The following is a 19,060-nucleotide window of genomic DNA, read 5'->3' as shown; positions in this document are numbered from 1 at the left end:
ATTCCTCTGAGAACCCCACAAGCAAGACATGAAGGCAGCAACCTTCTCCCTTTGCTGATTTTTAGCAAGTGATAAGCTGCATATAGCCATCATGCTAGTCGCTAGGAATGGGCGAATATGTCAAATACATTTTCTCTCAGTTTCTCATTTTCCAGTTTTCTATTATTTTGGGGGGTTGTTTTTAAGTTCTCATGAATATTCATCAGCATTTTCATGTGAATTTCTCCAACTATACAATATTTTAAATGCAGTTTCCCTTAACACAATACATTTGTGTATGTTATTTTCACAAATATATGCATTTATATGCGCACTTTAATGTACACATTTTTGAATACATTACTTGACCAGAGAACAGCCTTGCAAATTTCAGATAACCGTAAATTTCGAAGGGTAGCTTTATTTCAGGTTGAATATTGTTTTAATAAGTGTGAATTTGCCTTTAAATACAAACTTAAATTGTTTTCTTCCCCTCATCCCTACTTGTAACCAGTAACAGAGCAGTGTACATTTAGGGGTCTTTCATCACAGAAAATTTGTAAACCAAACTAGTATGGATATCAGTGACATGACTGCCATAACAATTTTCTGCATGCATTTTCTAAGTATGTCATGTAGATTGGTCCTCTAACTGTTTAAATAAATCACTAACATACTTTCAGGCAAAGATGCTAGATTTTTAATATAGAAGGAAGAGCCTTAAACAGTTGGGTAAAAGGTTGTACAGTAGTTGCTGTATAGAACATTGGTCTTCAGCTGATAGCTCCTGCCCAACAACTGGATTATGTTCTCCCCTAAGGTGGTTTGTGCTCTAATCATGGAGCCCAGTTGTACCAAAACCAACAGTAATAGTCCCACAAACTTTAAAAATTGTCATGGGTTGAACCAATCATTTTCACAAAAAGACCTTAAGGTGAAATCTTTCATTAGCCCAACTCTTTAAAAAAAAATGAAAAAAGAAAAGTGCCTAACAGATTTTGTTTTTCATTCAGGTGAGTTATTTCAGGAGAACGCTTTAGGAAGCAGAAAATGCACACAACATACTGCACTATCCAAGGCCACACAAAGCAATATAATAATGAGGCTGCATACCTGAAGTGTGCCTTAACAATTGCATCCATCTTCCCCAACATTTTACTTTATTCATAAACTAGTTTAGTGTTCTAATTGCTCCCCAAAGCTCTGCCGCTAACCTTGAATACCCCAGAATTGCTATCCAGAGAAAGCTACTGTAAGCAGTTGTCTACCGTGAGTACTGCCTTTCTGTTGAATTATCTTGTTTTCCTTTTTCCCTAAAGCACATATCCCAATTAAAAGCAGCATTTCCCCGAAGACCTCTGGAAAAGGGACTGTATTAACAAACCATTTAAGAGTATGAAAAGTAACCTGTTCCCTAGAGTGTGCGGTATGTGGAGGATGTAATTAACGGAAAGGTACTGCTTCTGCTGTTAGCAAGGATGCTTAGGCTCAATAAAAATTAAATACCAGTGTGGGCAAGACATCTCCAGGCAACACACATATATTAATAAAATTACCACTGTCTGTTGCTTTACATTACAAAAACTGGGGCACGGCTTGGAAACTAGAAGGATGCTGACTTAGCAAGTAACACAATGAAACTATTTCCAGGACAGCAGTAGTGTTAGTATCTCGGAGCAAAGAGAAGATAGGAAGCTGCCTTATACTCAGACAGATCACTGATCCATCAAGCTCAGGACTGCCTATATAGATCAACAGTGTTTCTCCAGGGCTTCAGATAGGCCTCTTTTCTAGCCATACACAGAAACAACAGAGTTTCACCCTGGGGCCCTTTGAATGCAAAGCTTCATTCCAAGTGCTCCCATCAGAGAGCTGTGATAGCTCGATTGGTAAGCATGAGAATCAACCTCAGGGTCGTGGGGTTGACCCCTACGTTGGGAAAAAGATTCCTGTATTGCAGGGAGTTGGGATAGATGATCCTCAGGGTCTCTTCCAACTCGATGCTTCTATGATGAGCTATTGTCCTTCCCTCGAAAACAAAGAACACAAGTAGAACAGCTGTTGTGTTTCCAGGAGCAAGTGAATACTATGTTGATGTCATGTACATTTAAGGACCTGACTGAGCCAGCCAGTTCCAGACATGAATACATAGGTGTTTAAAGGTGAGCAAACGCATATATAGGATATCCATATGTAATGAGTTTGCTGTCAGGAACACCAGTGTGAGACTATTGTTTCCCATAGCACTCAAGGTGTGGGGTTGCTGTGAGAGCCACTGTGCAGGTAACCTCACTAGAGAATTAACAGAAGATCGTTTATTGCTCAAAAAGTTACGTAAAGAGAAAGCAGCAAATGCTTTTCCAAGACCCTTAAAAGAAGTGCTCAGTTTTCCCTTTCAAATGTTTGAAACTCATAATAAAAGGCTCACAATAAAAGGTATGCCATTTATCAGATTATTGTTGCATAGTTATAGAAAAAAGCGTAGGAACAAAGATTTAAGGTTGTATGTCAGGTTCCAAATGATGCCTCCTAAAGTCGTCTGCTTCCTTAAAAAAATGAGGCTATTAAAGTGAAGCCAATGATGTTCTGAAAAGTTCATTTCTTTTTAGAATATTATTGACTGATTGGAAGTCCCTCCTAATTAGCTTCCTTCCTTCCTTCAAAGGTCACATCAGTTTCAATCTCCATTCTGCCGTTATTGCCTCCTTGCTGGAGGAGGAACCTTAGGAAAGGTCCGGTGCTATTTCTAGCAACACCGATACAATGGCTCAGATCCCTTTGAACAGCCCAAAGCCCACAGCCGACGTGGGTTAATTCCTACCTTTCGCAAAAGAAAGCAGATTCGTTCAATATTTCTCAATCGCTCTCTCTGTCAAAGAAAAGAGAGAGAAAGGGAAGGGTGAAAGGGTACAATTTAAGACACTCATGAATCAAGGAAACTACCTCCAAATGGAGTAAACTCAACCCAAGCGGTACTGTGATGGAGAGGGAGTGCACATGTATTGGGGTTAATGCCCATGAGGTCACACAAATTATTTTGACACAATGAGGATTAACTTCTGCAATCAGGAGACTTTGGTACCCATAGAGGCTCCCTATGCAGTTGAAAACTCTGATTTTCTAGAAGTCTCAATCACATGGGGAGCTGCTTTGGACACAAAAAGCTCCCCACTGCAGTTCATCCTCATTATGCAAAGAAGTTGGTGAATTGGTGTATCCTTGAAGACAACACTGTACCTGTGCTGACTCTTCAACTCAGTAATGGCTGAAAAGCGCTTGACTTGGGTAGAGTTTCATTAGTAATTAATTAGTGGTAATAAAATCTGTGCCCACTACTTCAAGATGTAATGTTTTGTCTAAGGAAGTCATCCCATTCATGCAAGGATATCTGCTTGCACAGTGGAACTTCCTTTTCCTTTCCTCTCCCCATGTGTGCTCCCCCAAATGTGCTCCAGGGGGTTGAATTAGATTCCACCTAAACATTAGGAAGAACTTCCTGACAGTAAGAGCTGTTTGACAGTGGAATTTGCTGCCAAGGAGTGTGGTGGAGTCTCCTTCTTTGGAGGTCTTTAAGCAGAGGCTTGACAACCATATGTCAGGAGTCCTCTGATGGTGTTTCCTGCTTGGCAGGGGGTTGGACTCGATGGCCCTTGTGGTCTCTTCCAACTCTATGATTCTATGATTCTATGAAGGAATCCCCAGAACAGATTTGGGAAGTGTGTAGGGGAAGAGAGGAAGGGGGCAAATAAAATGATTGGTTTATAGATTCCATTGCACTTGCAGCAGTCCTTGTGCAAATGGGACGACTTCCTTGGATGCGAACCATTGTAATGCATTATCCACCAACATGATTCGGATGACACCAGGAAGCAGATTCAACCTCAGATCTAGTAAATTTGGTCACTTTAGTTAAGGTCTGTGTTCATTCTTCCATCTGCCATGGTGTAGCAGAAGTTGCTTCCTCTGTAGGGTAAAGTGGATCCACATCCTTACAAATGGGCAGTGCATGATGGCAGTGAAGGCAAGGGGTGTCTGAGTCAGCACTGTGTAGACACACTTTTTTTTCCCTTTATGGCCAGAGACATCCAACAAGTAATTGCTGCTTTAAGTGTAACCATGGTGATGAACATTGGCAGACCTGAGCTTTGCCCAAAAAGTTTAAGGAAGCCCTCTCTAGTCTTCCAGTTTAAGCTTGGCATTTCAGCTTGGCTAAGCAAACATTGCCACTTGCCTTGTGTGTGTGTTTTATTTATTCATTTCACTGCTCAACGTGCTTCACCGGTTTTCAAAGACGTTGGAAAAACCCCTCCTCCTTCCCTTCAGGTTCTATTTAGGTAAACATGGTTACTGTGCCTTTCACCTATGGAATATATCAGCTATTACATCAGAGACAAATTCTTTCATCTCATAAGCAAGTTTAATTTGATTTGCTACAGTGGCTATCTCCCTCTTACCCTGTGAGACTTCGATCTGCTTCTCTAGGCGAAAATGGACATGAATTCCTACAGCAGTCATGAGTGGCGAGCATACACAGTCATGCAGCTTTGGAGAGAGATAACTTCTCTGCTGTAGAGCTTGAAATCCTTAAAAGGGAAAATGATTCCCTAGGATGAGGCGCTGGCTACAGCCAGGCATCAAGGGGAATTTAAATTCTACATTCCCTCTGGAAATAACAGGGTAGTTATTAAAGGTTAACAGACTTAAGCAGAACAAAATAAAAAAAAAAATTAAATTTTTTTTTCTTCCAGTAGCACCTTAAAGACCAACTAGGTTAGTACTTGGTAGGAGCTTTCGTGTGCATGCACACTTCTTCAGATACACTGAAACAGAAGTCACCAGATCCTTCTATATAGTGAGAAGGTGGGGAGGGGTATTACTCAGAAGGGTGGTGGGATTGGGTGATTGGCAGATAGCTGTGATGAGCCTGTTGACGACTCTTAATGACTGCAATAGGTCTTACAGGAAAAAGCAAGGGGTGAGAAGGTGAAAAATGGCTTTGTCATGTATAATGAGATAAGAATCCAATGTCTTTGTTCAGACTATCTGTAACTAGACTTAAGCAGCGCAGCATCTACAATCGGTCATTTAGTCATTTAACTATGGGCCATAGGCTCACATAGCTGTTTTTCAAGCCTATCTTTTGGAGAGATGATATTCCTGAAACCTTTGGAGTTGCCACCAGTCAGTGCTGGGATAAACAGACCATAGCCTAACTTAATGTGAGGAAACTTCATATATCCACAATCTTCACCGCTTTGCCTCCATATACAGCTGTTTCAGATGTTATGGAAAATGTAGATTCCCCGCTATGTAAATAAGCCATGGCAAGTCTCAAGCTTGCATACTCCCTCCTGCTCTCCCTTCGTCTCATATGCTCCAAAGGAAATTGGAATTGCTCCAGAGGAAATTGGAAGCATCTCTTTCCACTTTTAAACCAGTATTCTCTGGTTAGGTCCCAACGTGGAGATGTGGTTTCTTTAAAATCTGTAAAAGCTCACACAAGTCAGGATTAAGCCACTGTTTCTGATCCAGGCTTGTTCATTAATTCAAGTTTAAACAAAACACAATTCATTGACTCTGAGCATAAAACAGGGCACAGTGGTTTGTTTAAAACTCAAGAGGATGCTTTTGATCTCCTCTTCTGGCATGCAATAGGAGAGGGAAAGAGGAGCATGTGAGGCCAAGGCTCCTTCACATAGTGGGAAACCATCCTCTAACCTCTCATTAGTCCCATTGTCAGGATTTCTGGGGATGGGGTAGTTTTGTCGCGGCCATTATGGTGGAGCAATGGAGCAACAATCTCTCTATGAGCAATGCAACTAAAATGTATTTTCACTCATATAATTACCCACAGGGAGTCAACATGTCCATATGATGAGAGAGTGGCCAGATGATCAACTGACCACTTCGCCACATGACAAGCTATATGTAATGCATGTTGACTTTGCCCTTCAAAAGCACAGCTGATTTTCAGTTATGTGAGTCAACCCTTGGCATGTGCCTTTTTCCATTCCAATACCCCTCATTTCTAATCAGAAATAATTATATCAAGACTCACCCTGTTTACATATTAAAATAAATTTCACTTTTAGGCAATCCTGATTCAAATCCATATTTTTGTTGACAGTTTAGCATTACTATCAAAACTAATTTACTATAAAATAAAAGAACAGAACTCACCGCATGCGCTGGGTTGCACTGATCTATAGGGCTCTTGAAGTCTGTCTTTAACTCATCAAATGCGATTATCTGCAAGAGAAATTTTTCAAACACTGAAATTACATTACTTGCCAACAGGTTTCCCCCCCCCCCCACACCATTAATTTATCCTCTCCTACTATGGAGAAAATCCATCCTTTCAATTATAATAGATTCAATCCAGATTATCTCCAAGACAACTGACATTTGTGTCATCTGTGCATAGTCAGGCTACTTGGCGTGAATTTGTTGTACAAAAATGTGAGAATGGCAGTTGTTCGAACTTCCATATCTGAGAGATCAAAACCATGGACACCTTCCCAGGTCCCAAGTACTTTCATCCCACAGACAAACCAGAAGAGCAACTGTGTTACTCAGTAGCTGCAAAATGATCTAATGTGTGTTAGTACCATAGAATAGGGATGGAGAGCCTGTGACCCTCCAGATGTTGTTGGACTTTAATTACCATCAGCCCTAGAAAGCATGGCCAAATATGGGAACTGTAGTCCAGCAAAAAAAAATAAACCCAAAAACTGGAGTGCCACAGGTTCCCCGTTCTAGCTTCAGAGGCTAACTGGTCTGTCATGTCATTAGCTCTTGGCGATACTGAGGCATTTTTATCTTTAAAAGGCTTTTCTCATTATTTTTCTCTGTGCTTTTGTACATGAAGATTCTTACACGTAGACAAACTGGAGTGATCTATTGGGAGGTGTGTTCTGCCACCCAGATACATATTCCAAATATTAATACTCGTGTCAGCTTCCTGAAGTGTGTGTTCAGATCAATATCTATCTTTATGCAGCCACACTTACACTACCTTTTCTACATGACTATTAATCTCAGTGTTCTTAACAAACAATGTAAGAATCAAATCTAGCTTCAGACAGAGAGCAAAGCTCCAAAGAATGTACCCCAGCAACCTGAGTGGACATATTACGGGCCAAAATATGTTAGGTTCTCTGGCCTCTATCCTCCACCTGGCTTTGAGGAAGACTTAGAAGGGGAGGGGGCATTGCCTAGAGAACCACCATCCTCCACTCCAAGACCTTCCAGATTGGAGGATGTAGTATTATTGACCCTTCAGACTCAGAGGACAACCCCAATGGAGTGTACACTGCTGCATCTGTGCTTCATGACTCAGTGGCTGAAGAATCATGCACTGGCCCTTTAAGGACCACAGATAGCTCCTAAAGGGAATGAAGTTAACAGCCAGTCCAGGCCAGACAGGCCTTCATGCTGCTCAGACAACAGCTCTTCTTAGGCAAATTCCAGCCAGGATCTGTCCAGGGTCCTGACAGGCTGTGCTTTGCCTTCCTTGTCTTATTCGTTTGGGTGTATCCCTGCCCATTCAGTAAGTAACATTCCTCCAACCCAGCCTCCCCTGGAAGTCTCGAGTTGACCTAGGACAGGACGAAGTTGACAGATGATAATTGTATGTAAGGAAAATTAACCTGAACATCTCTCCCCCCCCCCTAGTTTAAATAGGTGCTGGGGGCGGGCAAGCTGGATCAGAGCAATGGTGTTTGGTGGGAGTTTCATTCTTGCCTCCTACAGTGGTTTTGATGAAAATCATTCCCAAGGGTCTTTTAATCACAAGAAGCTCCTGGCACTTATGTGTGCTCACTTCCAGGGGCTAATGGCAGATGGGAGAGCTTTCATTGGTATCACACACAGCAGGTGATCCAGCTTCCCCTCATACACTCAGGCCCCGCTATCCACATCCCCACTATCATAAAAATCCACTTATCTGCACATAAAGAATTAAATAAATCTTACAGCATGCTCTGCAGATTCAGATATCTGGACAGTCAGCTTTCTTACTTCCTTGTTTGCTTGTGCCTTGCTGGTCAGTAGCAGCCCTTTTTGGGCAGAAACCACAGAGTGGAGGGGGAGTGAGATCAGATGAATCAGGAAGCAGGAGAGATTGGATAAATCAGCCCCCCCCCCTTGTCTCTCTTTTGCTGATTGGCTGCAATCATTTTAGGAAGACACCAGGGTGGTTGGGGGAGAGATCGGACAAATCCCACATTAGAAATATTTCCATAGGAAATAATGTAAATCATGGACTCATTATGCGAACGCTCACCTAAAGAACGAATTCTGGCGAATGCATTCTGTTCATTAAATGGGCCCTGCATGCATACAATTAATTTCATTTTTAGTTTGGCCCTAACTCCTAACTTTCACAAATGCAGATACTTTGCTTTAACATTCAGTTTCTAGAATGTGCCAATAATTATGTGGGAATGTGCCAACAGCTATCTATCTTGTTATTCCTCCTTAAGTGGACCTTCTTGGACCTACAAGTGTTAACCAATTATCATCCAATGGGGCAAGGTGCTGAATATGGCGGTGAAGGTACAGATCCAGGTTTCCTTAGAGGAAATTGAATATCTGGATGCATTTCAGTCTGTTTTCAGGCCTGGTCATGGTGCTGAAACTGCCTTGATCACCCTGCTTCATTACATTTGTCAGATATAGGGGAGCAACAAAAATATTTTTTTTGGCGACTTTTGATACCATTGACCACAGTATCCTTCTGGAGTGGCTCAGAGAGGTTAATTCCCTTATTTGCGTTTCATATGATCTTTTATTTCATTTTTGTCTCATGCGTATGAAAGTTGTTTTCAAAACTTGGCCAAAGAAAGTGCTTTCCTTCATTAACAGCATTTTTCCTGTTCGCTATATCTGTAGCATATTGCAAATTCTGAATCACCTAATATCCCCGTTTTTAAAGATGTATGAGTAACATATGGGACCACACAATATGACATCTTGTTTTGCTGAGGTCATATTAAATAGTGATTCACGTTGGGCTCTTCATTCAATAATACCCTGAATCTACTGCTATTAAATTGCTTTTTGAAAAATGCAAAATACTTTAATTCTAAGTATTTTCTTATTTTATTTAAGAAAAAAATTATATTTTTAAAATACAATGCTTCCCAAAGTTGTTTGCAAAAATGTACACAAGCACATCTAATACATATTTTGGTAAGTGGTTTGTCAGTCTGACTAGCTGTCTGTCTGAGCCAGTGTGGTGTAGAGCGGTAGACTTGTAATCTGGTGAACTGGGTTCACGTCTCCGCTCCTCCACATGCAACTGCTGGGTGACCTTGGGCTAGTCACACTTCTTTGAAGTCTCTCAGCCCCACTCACCTCACAGAGTGTTTGTTGTGGGGGAGAAAGGGAAAGGAAAATGTTAGCCGCTGAGACTCCTTCAGGTAGTGATAAAGCAGGATATCAAACCCAAACTCTTCTTCTTTATAGTTTCGGCCACCTCTTGAAATATCATCATCAAACCTGGCATGAGGGTTCCCGAGTTGGATGCTGGACAGCATTTTGAATCAAATGGACAAACTGAAATGTCACTTTCATTTGACTTTTGCCCATTTTCTGGCATAGGTTCAGACACCACTAGATATCATCACCAACCTCAGCATGAGGATTCCCAAGGTGGGGCTGGAGGACTTCAGCGCTGTTTAGATGCTGGGTGCCATTTTGACTCAAGATGGTAGACCAAAGCATTACTTTGGTGTACTTCAATTTTCTGGCATAGGTTCTGCTACCTTGGGAGATATCAGCACCAAACTAGGCATGAGTATTATGTGGGAAAGCCACTATTGTTGCCCTGGGAGTCATTGCCACCACTGTTGCAGAAGCCACCACCAGAAGGTGGTGCCACTGAGATCTCTGAAGCTGGTAATCATTTCCATCAATGATACCAAGGCAACGAAGGCTTGGCATACAGAAGCACTCATCAGGGGGGAGGAGTTAAAGTGGTTGGTATATGACAGCTGTTCTGTTACTATTGGCCATATGCAGAAAAGTTTAACTAGAAAGTGTGTGTGTGTGTGTGTGTGTGTGTGTGTGTGTGTGTGTCCTTCGCAAGCCACATTATTAGTCTCTAGATTAAAGATGCCACGCCAAGGCAGCACAGTTTTTGAAACAGAAATAAGAATTGACGTGATTTAAACTCAGATATCATCAATAAAGAGGATTTGCTCTTATCATTTAATTCCTCCTGACAACAGCTCAAGCGCACATGGGAAAATAAGCATTCCTTTAAAATAAGAGTCAAATGATAGCAAAAAAAACCAGTTCTGGGAGAAATTCGACAAAGTGCTATGCTGATCGTTCTGTCAGGACAAGCACCCCAGTTTGCCAGACGGAAAGAGCATTGTTCTGGGGATCTTCCCACCCCCCAAGACCCAAGAGTCAATTTGGGGAGTGTAGGGGGGTGAGAGGGGAAGAAGTCCCATTGCACAAGTGGAATTCTTTGCACTCATCTTCCACTTATGGGCCTGATTAGTTGAACCCTGCCCTTTGTTTCTACTCCTGAAAGTAGATTTGAAATAACCAGCTTAGCTGATAACGTACCTTAGCTGCAGCCTGCCAGAGATCACATCCCCTGCCTCTGACTCATTTGCTTCTTACCTACCAGTGTCAGAATTAGACCCCAGCTGCAGCCTGCCACAAAGCTAGCCTCCAGGCCTGATGACAATACAGCAATGTATTAAGTACTGTGTGGACCCTCTATTTTAATTCCATTTCCAGCTAATTGCGGGAAAACAATGCCACAGCAACACTAAAGAGCTCTGACTTGGAGGCATCCATTCCTTGCATATTTAACTATGTGATACAAAAGTTAAGTTTCATTCAGCTCCAAGTCCAAACCACCTTCGCCAACAGCTACCAGCACATTCCAGCTGAGTGCTCAAAAGATACACTTGAAGGAAGCTTCCCATCTAAACCTTAGCTCCTGTCTACTATAGCTGTGCTGTATAAGACGCTGCAAATCCTAGTTGCTGGTCCCCTCTTGCAAGAACTTTTTATTCTGCTCATAGAATGGGAGACTCAGGGCCAAATGAGCTGCGACATTAATTTTGTAACGGAAATTAATGTACATAGGCTTTTAGCTGTGTAAATAGCTGGGGAAGCATGACCAGCTTCAGGGCTGGGGGCTGGGCAGAGAAGGGGGAGTTTAACTCTTTCTCTCCCTGCACTGGTCCTGGCAAAAACAAAATGAGCAGGTTTGCCCTAATGAGCCCCATTCGTGCAAGACCTGTGCAAGGGAGGTATCATGAGAACCTGCAGAACAGTGTGCAGGGGAAGAGGATCGTTCCACCCGGCAAACTGATATGGTCTTAGCGCAACGTTGAATTTCACCCTCTATTATCATTAATGACCTCCCACATATGTATCTCAAGGCAATGTACAAACTATAATATTGCTTTCCTGAAGCTGCTGTCCGAATTTTAAGGACAATTTGCATTGGCGCCAAAATGGAGGCTCCCCTTAGAAATGCAAACAGCAGCTTTGGAGGGGTGATTTTATCAACATCATAGGAGGGAAAGAAGTAAACTTTCCCTCTCCCTACCACCCCAACCTCACCCTGCCAGGCTGCTCAGGCTTCCCTATGACTTCTATTTTCATAACAAAAAAAGTGCACTCTAGTTTGGCCTTAAGGGGCAAATTACATATGTCATGCAAATCCATGTAAAACAGCCTCAATGACCATTGTTTCTGAAGAAAAGCACGTTTGGAAGGGACCTTTTTAGCAAGAAAATGTGGTGAATAGACAGTGGCCACTTAACGCTTTCCACACTAGCTTTTATTCCTGCTCCAGAACTCCAACCTGCTTTTTTCATCCAAATGCTTATTTTCTTGCTTTTCACAACCCTTGGGGGTAAGGAGTGGGGAAAACTCTATGGAATGGGAGGAAAGGCTGGTGGAGAAAGGAACAAGCACCCTCCTTGTCAGCCATCATTTCACTCAAAACAGGTCCTTTCCAAAATTCATTCTTCTCTGAGAGGAAATTCATTTTTCTTTGTGCTGGCAACAAACACATTTCCATGTAATGTGCAGATTTTGCCTTGATTTATGAACATACTGACCACACGGACGTCACACCCCACTCCTTAACACCAGTTGCATATCCATGTTGAATGAGGCTCCAGATTAAGCATCCTTGTGACATACAGTTCAGTGATTCTGTAGTTCCATTACCTATTTCAACAGAACAACAATTGGGGAGGTATTTATAGATGTACATATTCTTCTTGACAATGACAGCTTTGAATACAGAAGGTATGAGATGAGCAAGAAGCTGAGCTTCATTCAATTTCCATTCCCTTGAAAAGAAATAGAAAATTGTTTGGGCTTGTTCAAGTGGCATCAACCGAGGACCTGTGTTTTAGGGACTTGTGTTTCTGGGTTCTGAGAGGAATATCTTTGTGTTGGATGTGTTGATTGTGTTATTCATATCAAAGGGTTCTGAAAGTAATGTTGTTTGCATTGCCTCTATTGTCCAGTTCGATCAATGTGATTTTGGACGGACAAAGGAACATTTAAAAAATAAAAGAATGCAAAACTAAGTGCAGAGTGGTACACTGGAAAGCCCAGAATGGATGAAAATTGATTTAACTAAAGGAATAAGATGCTAATGAATGCTTTGGAGCTAAAGTGTCTTTATATTGCAAATTATAGTTACTAAAACTAAATGGGGTAACAGGACAATGGTCGTCCTATTCATCCAGTGAAGAAGCAGAACGAGTTCAGTGTGGCTGCCCACCACAAGGATCGCTACAAAGAAAGGCAGCTGGAAGGATAAAATATATTCCCTTTAAGACAGATTAGAGTGTATGCAGCCATGCTGATTCCATTTCCTGCAGAGACTGTCCGCAAGAGTGCCAATTACAGCTGAACAGCATAGTGAGTATCTGTCCATTTTGGGTAAGTTTGCAGTTTGATGGCATTGGAATCCATCTGGAATTCCACGATAAAAAGGTTTCAGTCTGTACAACAAAGGGAAAGCCAAAGCAGTGTGAAAAGGCAGAGCTAACTATGGCAAGCTGCAAGTAAATTTTATTTCTCATATCCAACATTTCTACAGCACTTTCACTGCTAGGGCACAACACACCAAAAATTGTATTTCTCCCCAAACTATCATCATATATATTTATTCCCAGAAAGGTGACTATGTTAGCAAATACAACAAAGAGATCTGACACTTTAAAGACTAGAAATATATATGATGGCATAAGCATTTGGGGTCCAGAGTCCACTTTATCAGCTGTATCTTACAACTGATGAACTATAACATTCTTTGCTGTTTTCACATATGTATGGCTTTCCTTTGAGGGGTTGGGGTGAGAAATTAAGACATCCTATTCTTCATAGTTTATGACTGAATATAGGGATATATAGGAATATAGGGATACTATGACTGAATATAGGGATATTCTGAATATGTGATCACAAAGAACAGCTTTCCTATATCTGTACTACTAGTACCTGGTTTTTGTCCATTAAGATTCATTGATTTATAAGTCTCACACTTTTTCTCATTAGGTGGGCTGTAGGGTTGTGGGTTCAAATCCCAAAGTCTTCCTACCTGTTAGAGAAAAGGTTGCATCTTTGGCAGGGTCTCTAGCTCAGTGGCAGTGTTGGTACAGTAGCAAAAATATGACACAGAAAGGAGAATTCCTGGATGCCAAGAACCAGGTTTGGGGCAAGTACTCTTCGGCAAGAGAATCTCAGCAGAGATTTAAAATCACAAAACATGGAGCAAAGTAAAGCATGGAAATATAGTTTGTTATATTTTTAAAATATGCCCTTTAAAATGAATTCCAAAGTTTCCCTCTTCCCTGAGCATAGAGAAAGACCACACGATTGGTAAGTTAAAAATGGTTTACTTACAAACTCTCTGAAGGTCTGATTCATGTGCTTTTCCATACAGCATTCAGAAAAAGTTGTACAGGTAGTAAAACTTGGCTTAGTTACAAGTTGGTGAAATAAATTATTGGTATAGGAACTCAAGAGTGGCTTGTGAGGGCCATGTGCTCTGAGCTGGAGCAATCAGCTCAAGCTTCTTCACACACTGAGTTTCTCAGGTAGACTGGGCAAGAATGATAGGCCTGATTACCTAGTTCCTCCCAATGTGAGGGGAAGTGATCTCACTAAGCCTGGCAGGACAGCTTACTCTATGGTATTAACTCCTTCATGCATTAATTAGAGTTAAGACTGTTGGTTATATGAGGCTGGTTATATCACAGGAAGTACACCTGCTTTGCACACACCACATCCCAGACTCAGTTTCCAAATAAAAAAAACCTCTCGTATCAGAGCTGGGAAGGAGACTAGACAGCCTCCATCAGTTATGAGTAGACAACACTGGACTAGATGGACCAATGATCATCCTCTATTTGAGGCAGTTTCACATGTTCATCTTGTTCTAATGACAGTAACCACAGCAACAGGAAGCTACCAAACCACCCATCATCAATGCCAGGCTAAACATTTCAAGAAATATATGCTTAGATTTCATGGATCTAAATAGCAGTTTGGGGGCGGGGGGCAATCAGGACTGCAGCATGCAGGGAGATGGAGCTTAGCATTTTCCCCCACACTGAAATTCTACTGAAAATCACCCTCCAAGCTCGTTTGCCACAAAAGGAAAACTGCTACTGGCACTAATTGGCAGTTCACAAATCACATTTATGCTTCCACCCATTTATGGGATTCCTTGCCCTTCAACAGGTTTATTTTGTCCAGTGCATCAGTTCATCTAGACTGTTTACACGAACCTGATTTAATGAACTTTATTTGTGGAGAATGGAAGTTAGTAAGATTGTCAGGTCACATTCAAGATGTGTTTTGAGGTTTTATTGTTCTTTTAATACTTTGCTTGGAGCCGTCCAAAGTGGCTGGAACAACCCAGTCAGATGGGTGGTGGTTTCTTCTTCTTCCTCCTCCTCCTCCTCCTCCTCCTCCTCCTCCTCCTCCTCCTCCTCCTCCAGATATTGAAGGAAATATAGCCCACAGCATTCCTGGTCACTGAATGTGCCAGCTAGGACTGACTGGAGTTGGAGCAGGGCCACAGCTCAGGTCCCAGATTCAGTCACTGACCTCACCAGGAAGGGCTAGAATGAGCTCTATCCGAAACCCTGGAGATACTGCCAGTCAATGTGGATCGGGGGGAGGGTTTTTTGCAACGCATGGCCTGAGATCCACTTGTGGCCCTCAAGGCCTTTTTTTGGCAGCCCTTGGCAACATTTGGCGTTTCCAGCCCTTGCACTGCCTTCCCAAAGACTATTTAGTGCTTTCCAAGTTTTGGGGAGGGAGGTGGGAGAGCTCTAGGATGCTGCCAGAGCATTGTGCCTCCTTCCCAAAGCCCTATGCCTCACTTATCTAACTTTTGGAAGGCAGTGCAAGAGCTGTGGGGGTATCAAATGTTGGCCTTAAACCACCACACCCAGACACGGTAGTGTGTGGCCCATGGGTTCCAAGTCTTCTTGCAGTCTACTTGGAAAGAAAAGTTGGGCTGCCCTAATGTAGACAGTACTGACCTAGATGGACCAATGGTCTGACTTGGCTGAAGGCAGCTTCCCATGTTCCTATGGATACAACAACATCTGGAAGCCACAGATTGCCCACCCCTGCTTTAAAGCTACCAATTAAAGCAAAAGACTTGCACCCATTGGTTTCTCCATCCTGCTTCATCTTCCTTCGTCCTTTAATTTGCCTTTTCTGCCTGCCTGATGCAGCAGCCAGGGAAGGGAGGCTAATGAGGACCAGAAAAGGAATCGGCAATAGAAACTATAGGTTCTTTGTTGGTAGCTTTTAAAGGGTCAAAGACAATCTCTTGATTGTGACCTGGCATATTTGAAAGGGGTGCCTAACTCAATGTGTAACTCACCCTCCCCCCCCAAAAAAAAAACAAGAACAAACCACTGGTTGATTCGAAGCTGAACTTACAGTACTATCAAATCTTAGCTTCCTTTCTATTATTATTATTATTATTATTATTATTATTATTATTGAAATGCAGCAGGGATTTCATCTTCAGCCTGGGAAAGAAATAAAGCCAAGCTTTAGCCCAAGAGATAAGGAAGGCTAGCGATAAGCAAGCTTCCAACCTCAATCTCCCTTCGGTGCCAGCCTAAGAGGGGATGTTTGATACAGCTGTAATCTCTTTCTGTGCATCCAAGTCTCAGTCCTATTGGAATTTACATAGATAGAGCAGGTGTGATGCTTAATCCTCTGAGATAGTCAGAAGTGAGCAATCACTCCATAATGTTCCACTTATCAAATCAAAATTACATAGAGCTTTATGTCCATGAATCATTTTATACAAGCAGCCAAATGGGTTCTTTTCCTGCAATTTGTTCTTTTCTTAAAGTGAGACTGAATGGTTATCACTTTGTTTAGACTGAGTGCATGGAAAGAGAGGAAGATGACACAAAAAGGAAGAGAAGATGGAAGTAGTTCTTAAAATCTGAAGGGGGAGGCAAATCTAGCGCTAGCACCCAATGTGATATTCTAAATATCATGATATGAAAAAACAAGGAGCTTATATTTAATAGAAAGAACACTGTGAGAGGCATCATTTGCCTTCTTATTGAGTTAGTTAATATAATGCATAAATAGATACATGCTATATACTATATGTTGATGATCAGTTCATGTTGTATCCAAAGCACAATTAGTATCAAAACAAATTGATTTCATTAATTGTCTGCAATTGATTCTGCATCCAATGTCCATTAATGCCAATTGCAGCACAAAGAGTATCTCCCCTCCTTTTAAATTATAGACTCCGTCATTCTATATTCAAAACAGTTAAGACATCTATAATATCATACATTGAGGAGACCAATAGCTACTTACCACAATGAGTGTAGAAATTGTCCCCCTAACATATAGTGGATAGATTTAGAGTTTGGCCCAACTGAGTGATAGAAGTCCCTTCACAATGAAGGGACAAAGTCTCCACACATCTATGCAATTAATTTAGCAATTTTGTGCATGTATACAGAAAATGAATTGTATATGAGATTACAATTTGAAAGCAAATGTTCACAATGAAAGTTACATTTTTTAAAAGCTACGGAATCGAACAATATTAATTCCTAATGCAACCCAACAGGGGCAGATTAGATCCATAAACTTTAAATATTGGCAAAACTATTTTATTTAGCTGTGCATTTTGCTTTAGAGCCAGACTGTATGCAGAACTCCAGCAGCATTATACCGTAACAGAACTACAGCCAAACTCTATCAATGATCTTTTCCTCTCTCTTTTTTTAACTACCTGCCTTTAAAACCCAGCAGGCTCCCTAATCTCAGAAACAGTCATCCTTCCATTAGCCAGATGGGTAGATTAGCCCGTTCTTCAGCACAGCACTGGTTGTTTAGTTTCTTGCTGTTCTCATAAAGAACTTAACTGTTACATGCCTGGTACACTAACACTTTAGCATCCATTATATATCATAAGAAATATAAGAACTCTGCTGGATCAGACCTAAAGCCTATAGCTGGCATCCAGTTTCTTGCATCCAGTTCCTCTTGCTATCATTCCACAGTAATTGGTATTCAGAGGCCTCCTGCCTCTGGTTCTGCAGGTAGCATATAAGCATCATGACTGGTAGCTATTGATAGGCTTAACTTCTCTGTGGTGGTGTAATTTAAGCATCTAAGGGTACAATCCTACGCTCAATTTGTAAGCATCAGCACAGGTCAGCGTGAGGGTTTACCGGGGTGCTTACAAACTGATGTCAACTGAGGGCTATAGGATTTCACAAAAGCCCCAACACACCAGCAGCCCCAATACACTACTGCCTTGACATCCCAGATACAATGGCAGAACAATCCATTGACATAGCTGTACAATCAAGAAATAGAAGCAAGATGAACAGGGGAAGCACAGTGGTGTCATAGCTGGGACAGATGAGATGGCACAGTGAAGGAGGACACTTATGCCATGTGATATACTCCCCCAGATCATTGCCATGCTCCCAGCAATGGTGCAACTTTCACCAGCCCCAGCCCTTGCACAGTACAGTGGTACCTCTAGATGCGAATGGGATCCGTTCCAGAGCCCCGTTCGCATCTAGAAGCAAACGTAACCAGTGATGGCATGTCTGCGCACACGTGTGTCGCTTTTCGCCGCTTCTGTGCATGCGCGTGACATCATTTTGAGCGTCTGTGCATGCGAAGTGGCGAAACCCGGAAGTAACGCGCTCCATTACTTCCGGGTTGCCCTGGAGCGCAACTTGAAAGCGCTCATCCCGAAGCACATTCAACCCAAGGTATGACTGTAGTTTAATGTTTTCTTGACATACACAAACTTACAAGTGCACTTGAGGCACACTAAACATGCAGACACGTGCTTCTGGTAGCTGAGGAGCTAGTAGCTCTCCTTGGGCTTGTGTTCCTATAAGCAACGGCATGACTGTAGCTACACCCCAAAAAATTAAGAACCCTCACCTGATGGTGCAAGCTCAAGCAACCTGTGACTTTGGCATGGAAGTTGTCACTGTGCCTGCCTCTTCAAGACCCTCCTGATCTTGGGTGACAGTGAGGAAGGGGACAGAGGGCCCCATCCTTTCAGACACTGTCTCTCCCTCAGCTCCTGGAACGTCCTGTCCTTTCTCCACTGACTGCTCAGACCCCTCCTCATCCTCCAGCTCTGGCTCCTGCCCCGAGGGAAGCACAAAACCCCATAAATGGCTACCTGCTTCCCCCGGATTAGCCTCTGGCCCTGTTACCTCTTCCACCAACTCCTCAGAGCCCTGCCAGTCCCTGACAGGAATGGTGGAGAGGAATCCCATTCCTACGTCTAAGCATGATCTGGCTTTAGCTGGACTCCGATTCTGATATCCAAACAGCCTCTCTGTCTAACCGACTACACAGGGTGGTTGTGGGGACAAAAACTGGGGAGATTACGTACTTCACCTTGAGCTCCTTGGAGCAAAGGCAAGATGTAAATGCAACTGTGTTTGCCGAGTCCACAATACATACAAAACAAATGCCATGGCATTAAGTCCCACACAAAATGTTGTGGTAGTAGCAAGTCCCAGTTCTGAGTAATGCACCAGCA

General features: G+C 42.2%; 1 protein-coding gene across 2 annotated transcripts in view; it reads right to left on the bottom strand.

Moving 5' to 3' along the window:
• Positions 1-19,060, bottom strand: part of CNIH3 (cornichon family AMPA receptor auxiliary protein 3) — a 57,594-nt gene that overhangs the window by 20,556 nt on the left and 17,978 nt on the right. For both annotated transcript variants that reach the window (XM_079971143.1, XM_079971144.1), the window contains exons 2-3: positions 6,160-6,228; positions 2,801-2,848 (exon numbers count right to left, since the gene is read on the bottom strand). In XM_079971143.1, the coding sequence (XP_079827269.1) occupies positions 2,801-2,848; positions 6,160-6,228 (117 nt within the window). The remainder of the gene's footprint in view (positions 1-2,800; positions 2,849-6,159; positions 6,229-19,060) is intronic.

This window comes from Podarcis cretensis (assembly GCF_951804945.1).
Source record: "Podarcis cretensis genome assembly, chromosome: 3".
Taxonomy (NCBI): domain Eukaryota; kingdom Metazoa; phylum Chordata; class Lepidosauria; order Squamata; family Lacertidae; genus Podarcis; species Podarcis cretensis.
The sequence above is the reverse complement of the archived record's forward strand: the minus strand, read 5'-3'. Positions and strand labels throughout refer to the sequence as shown.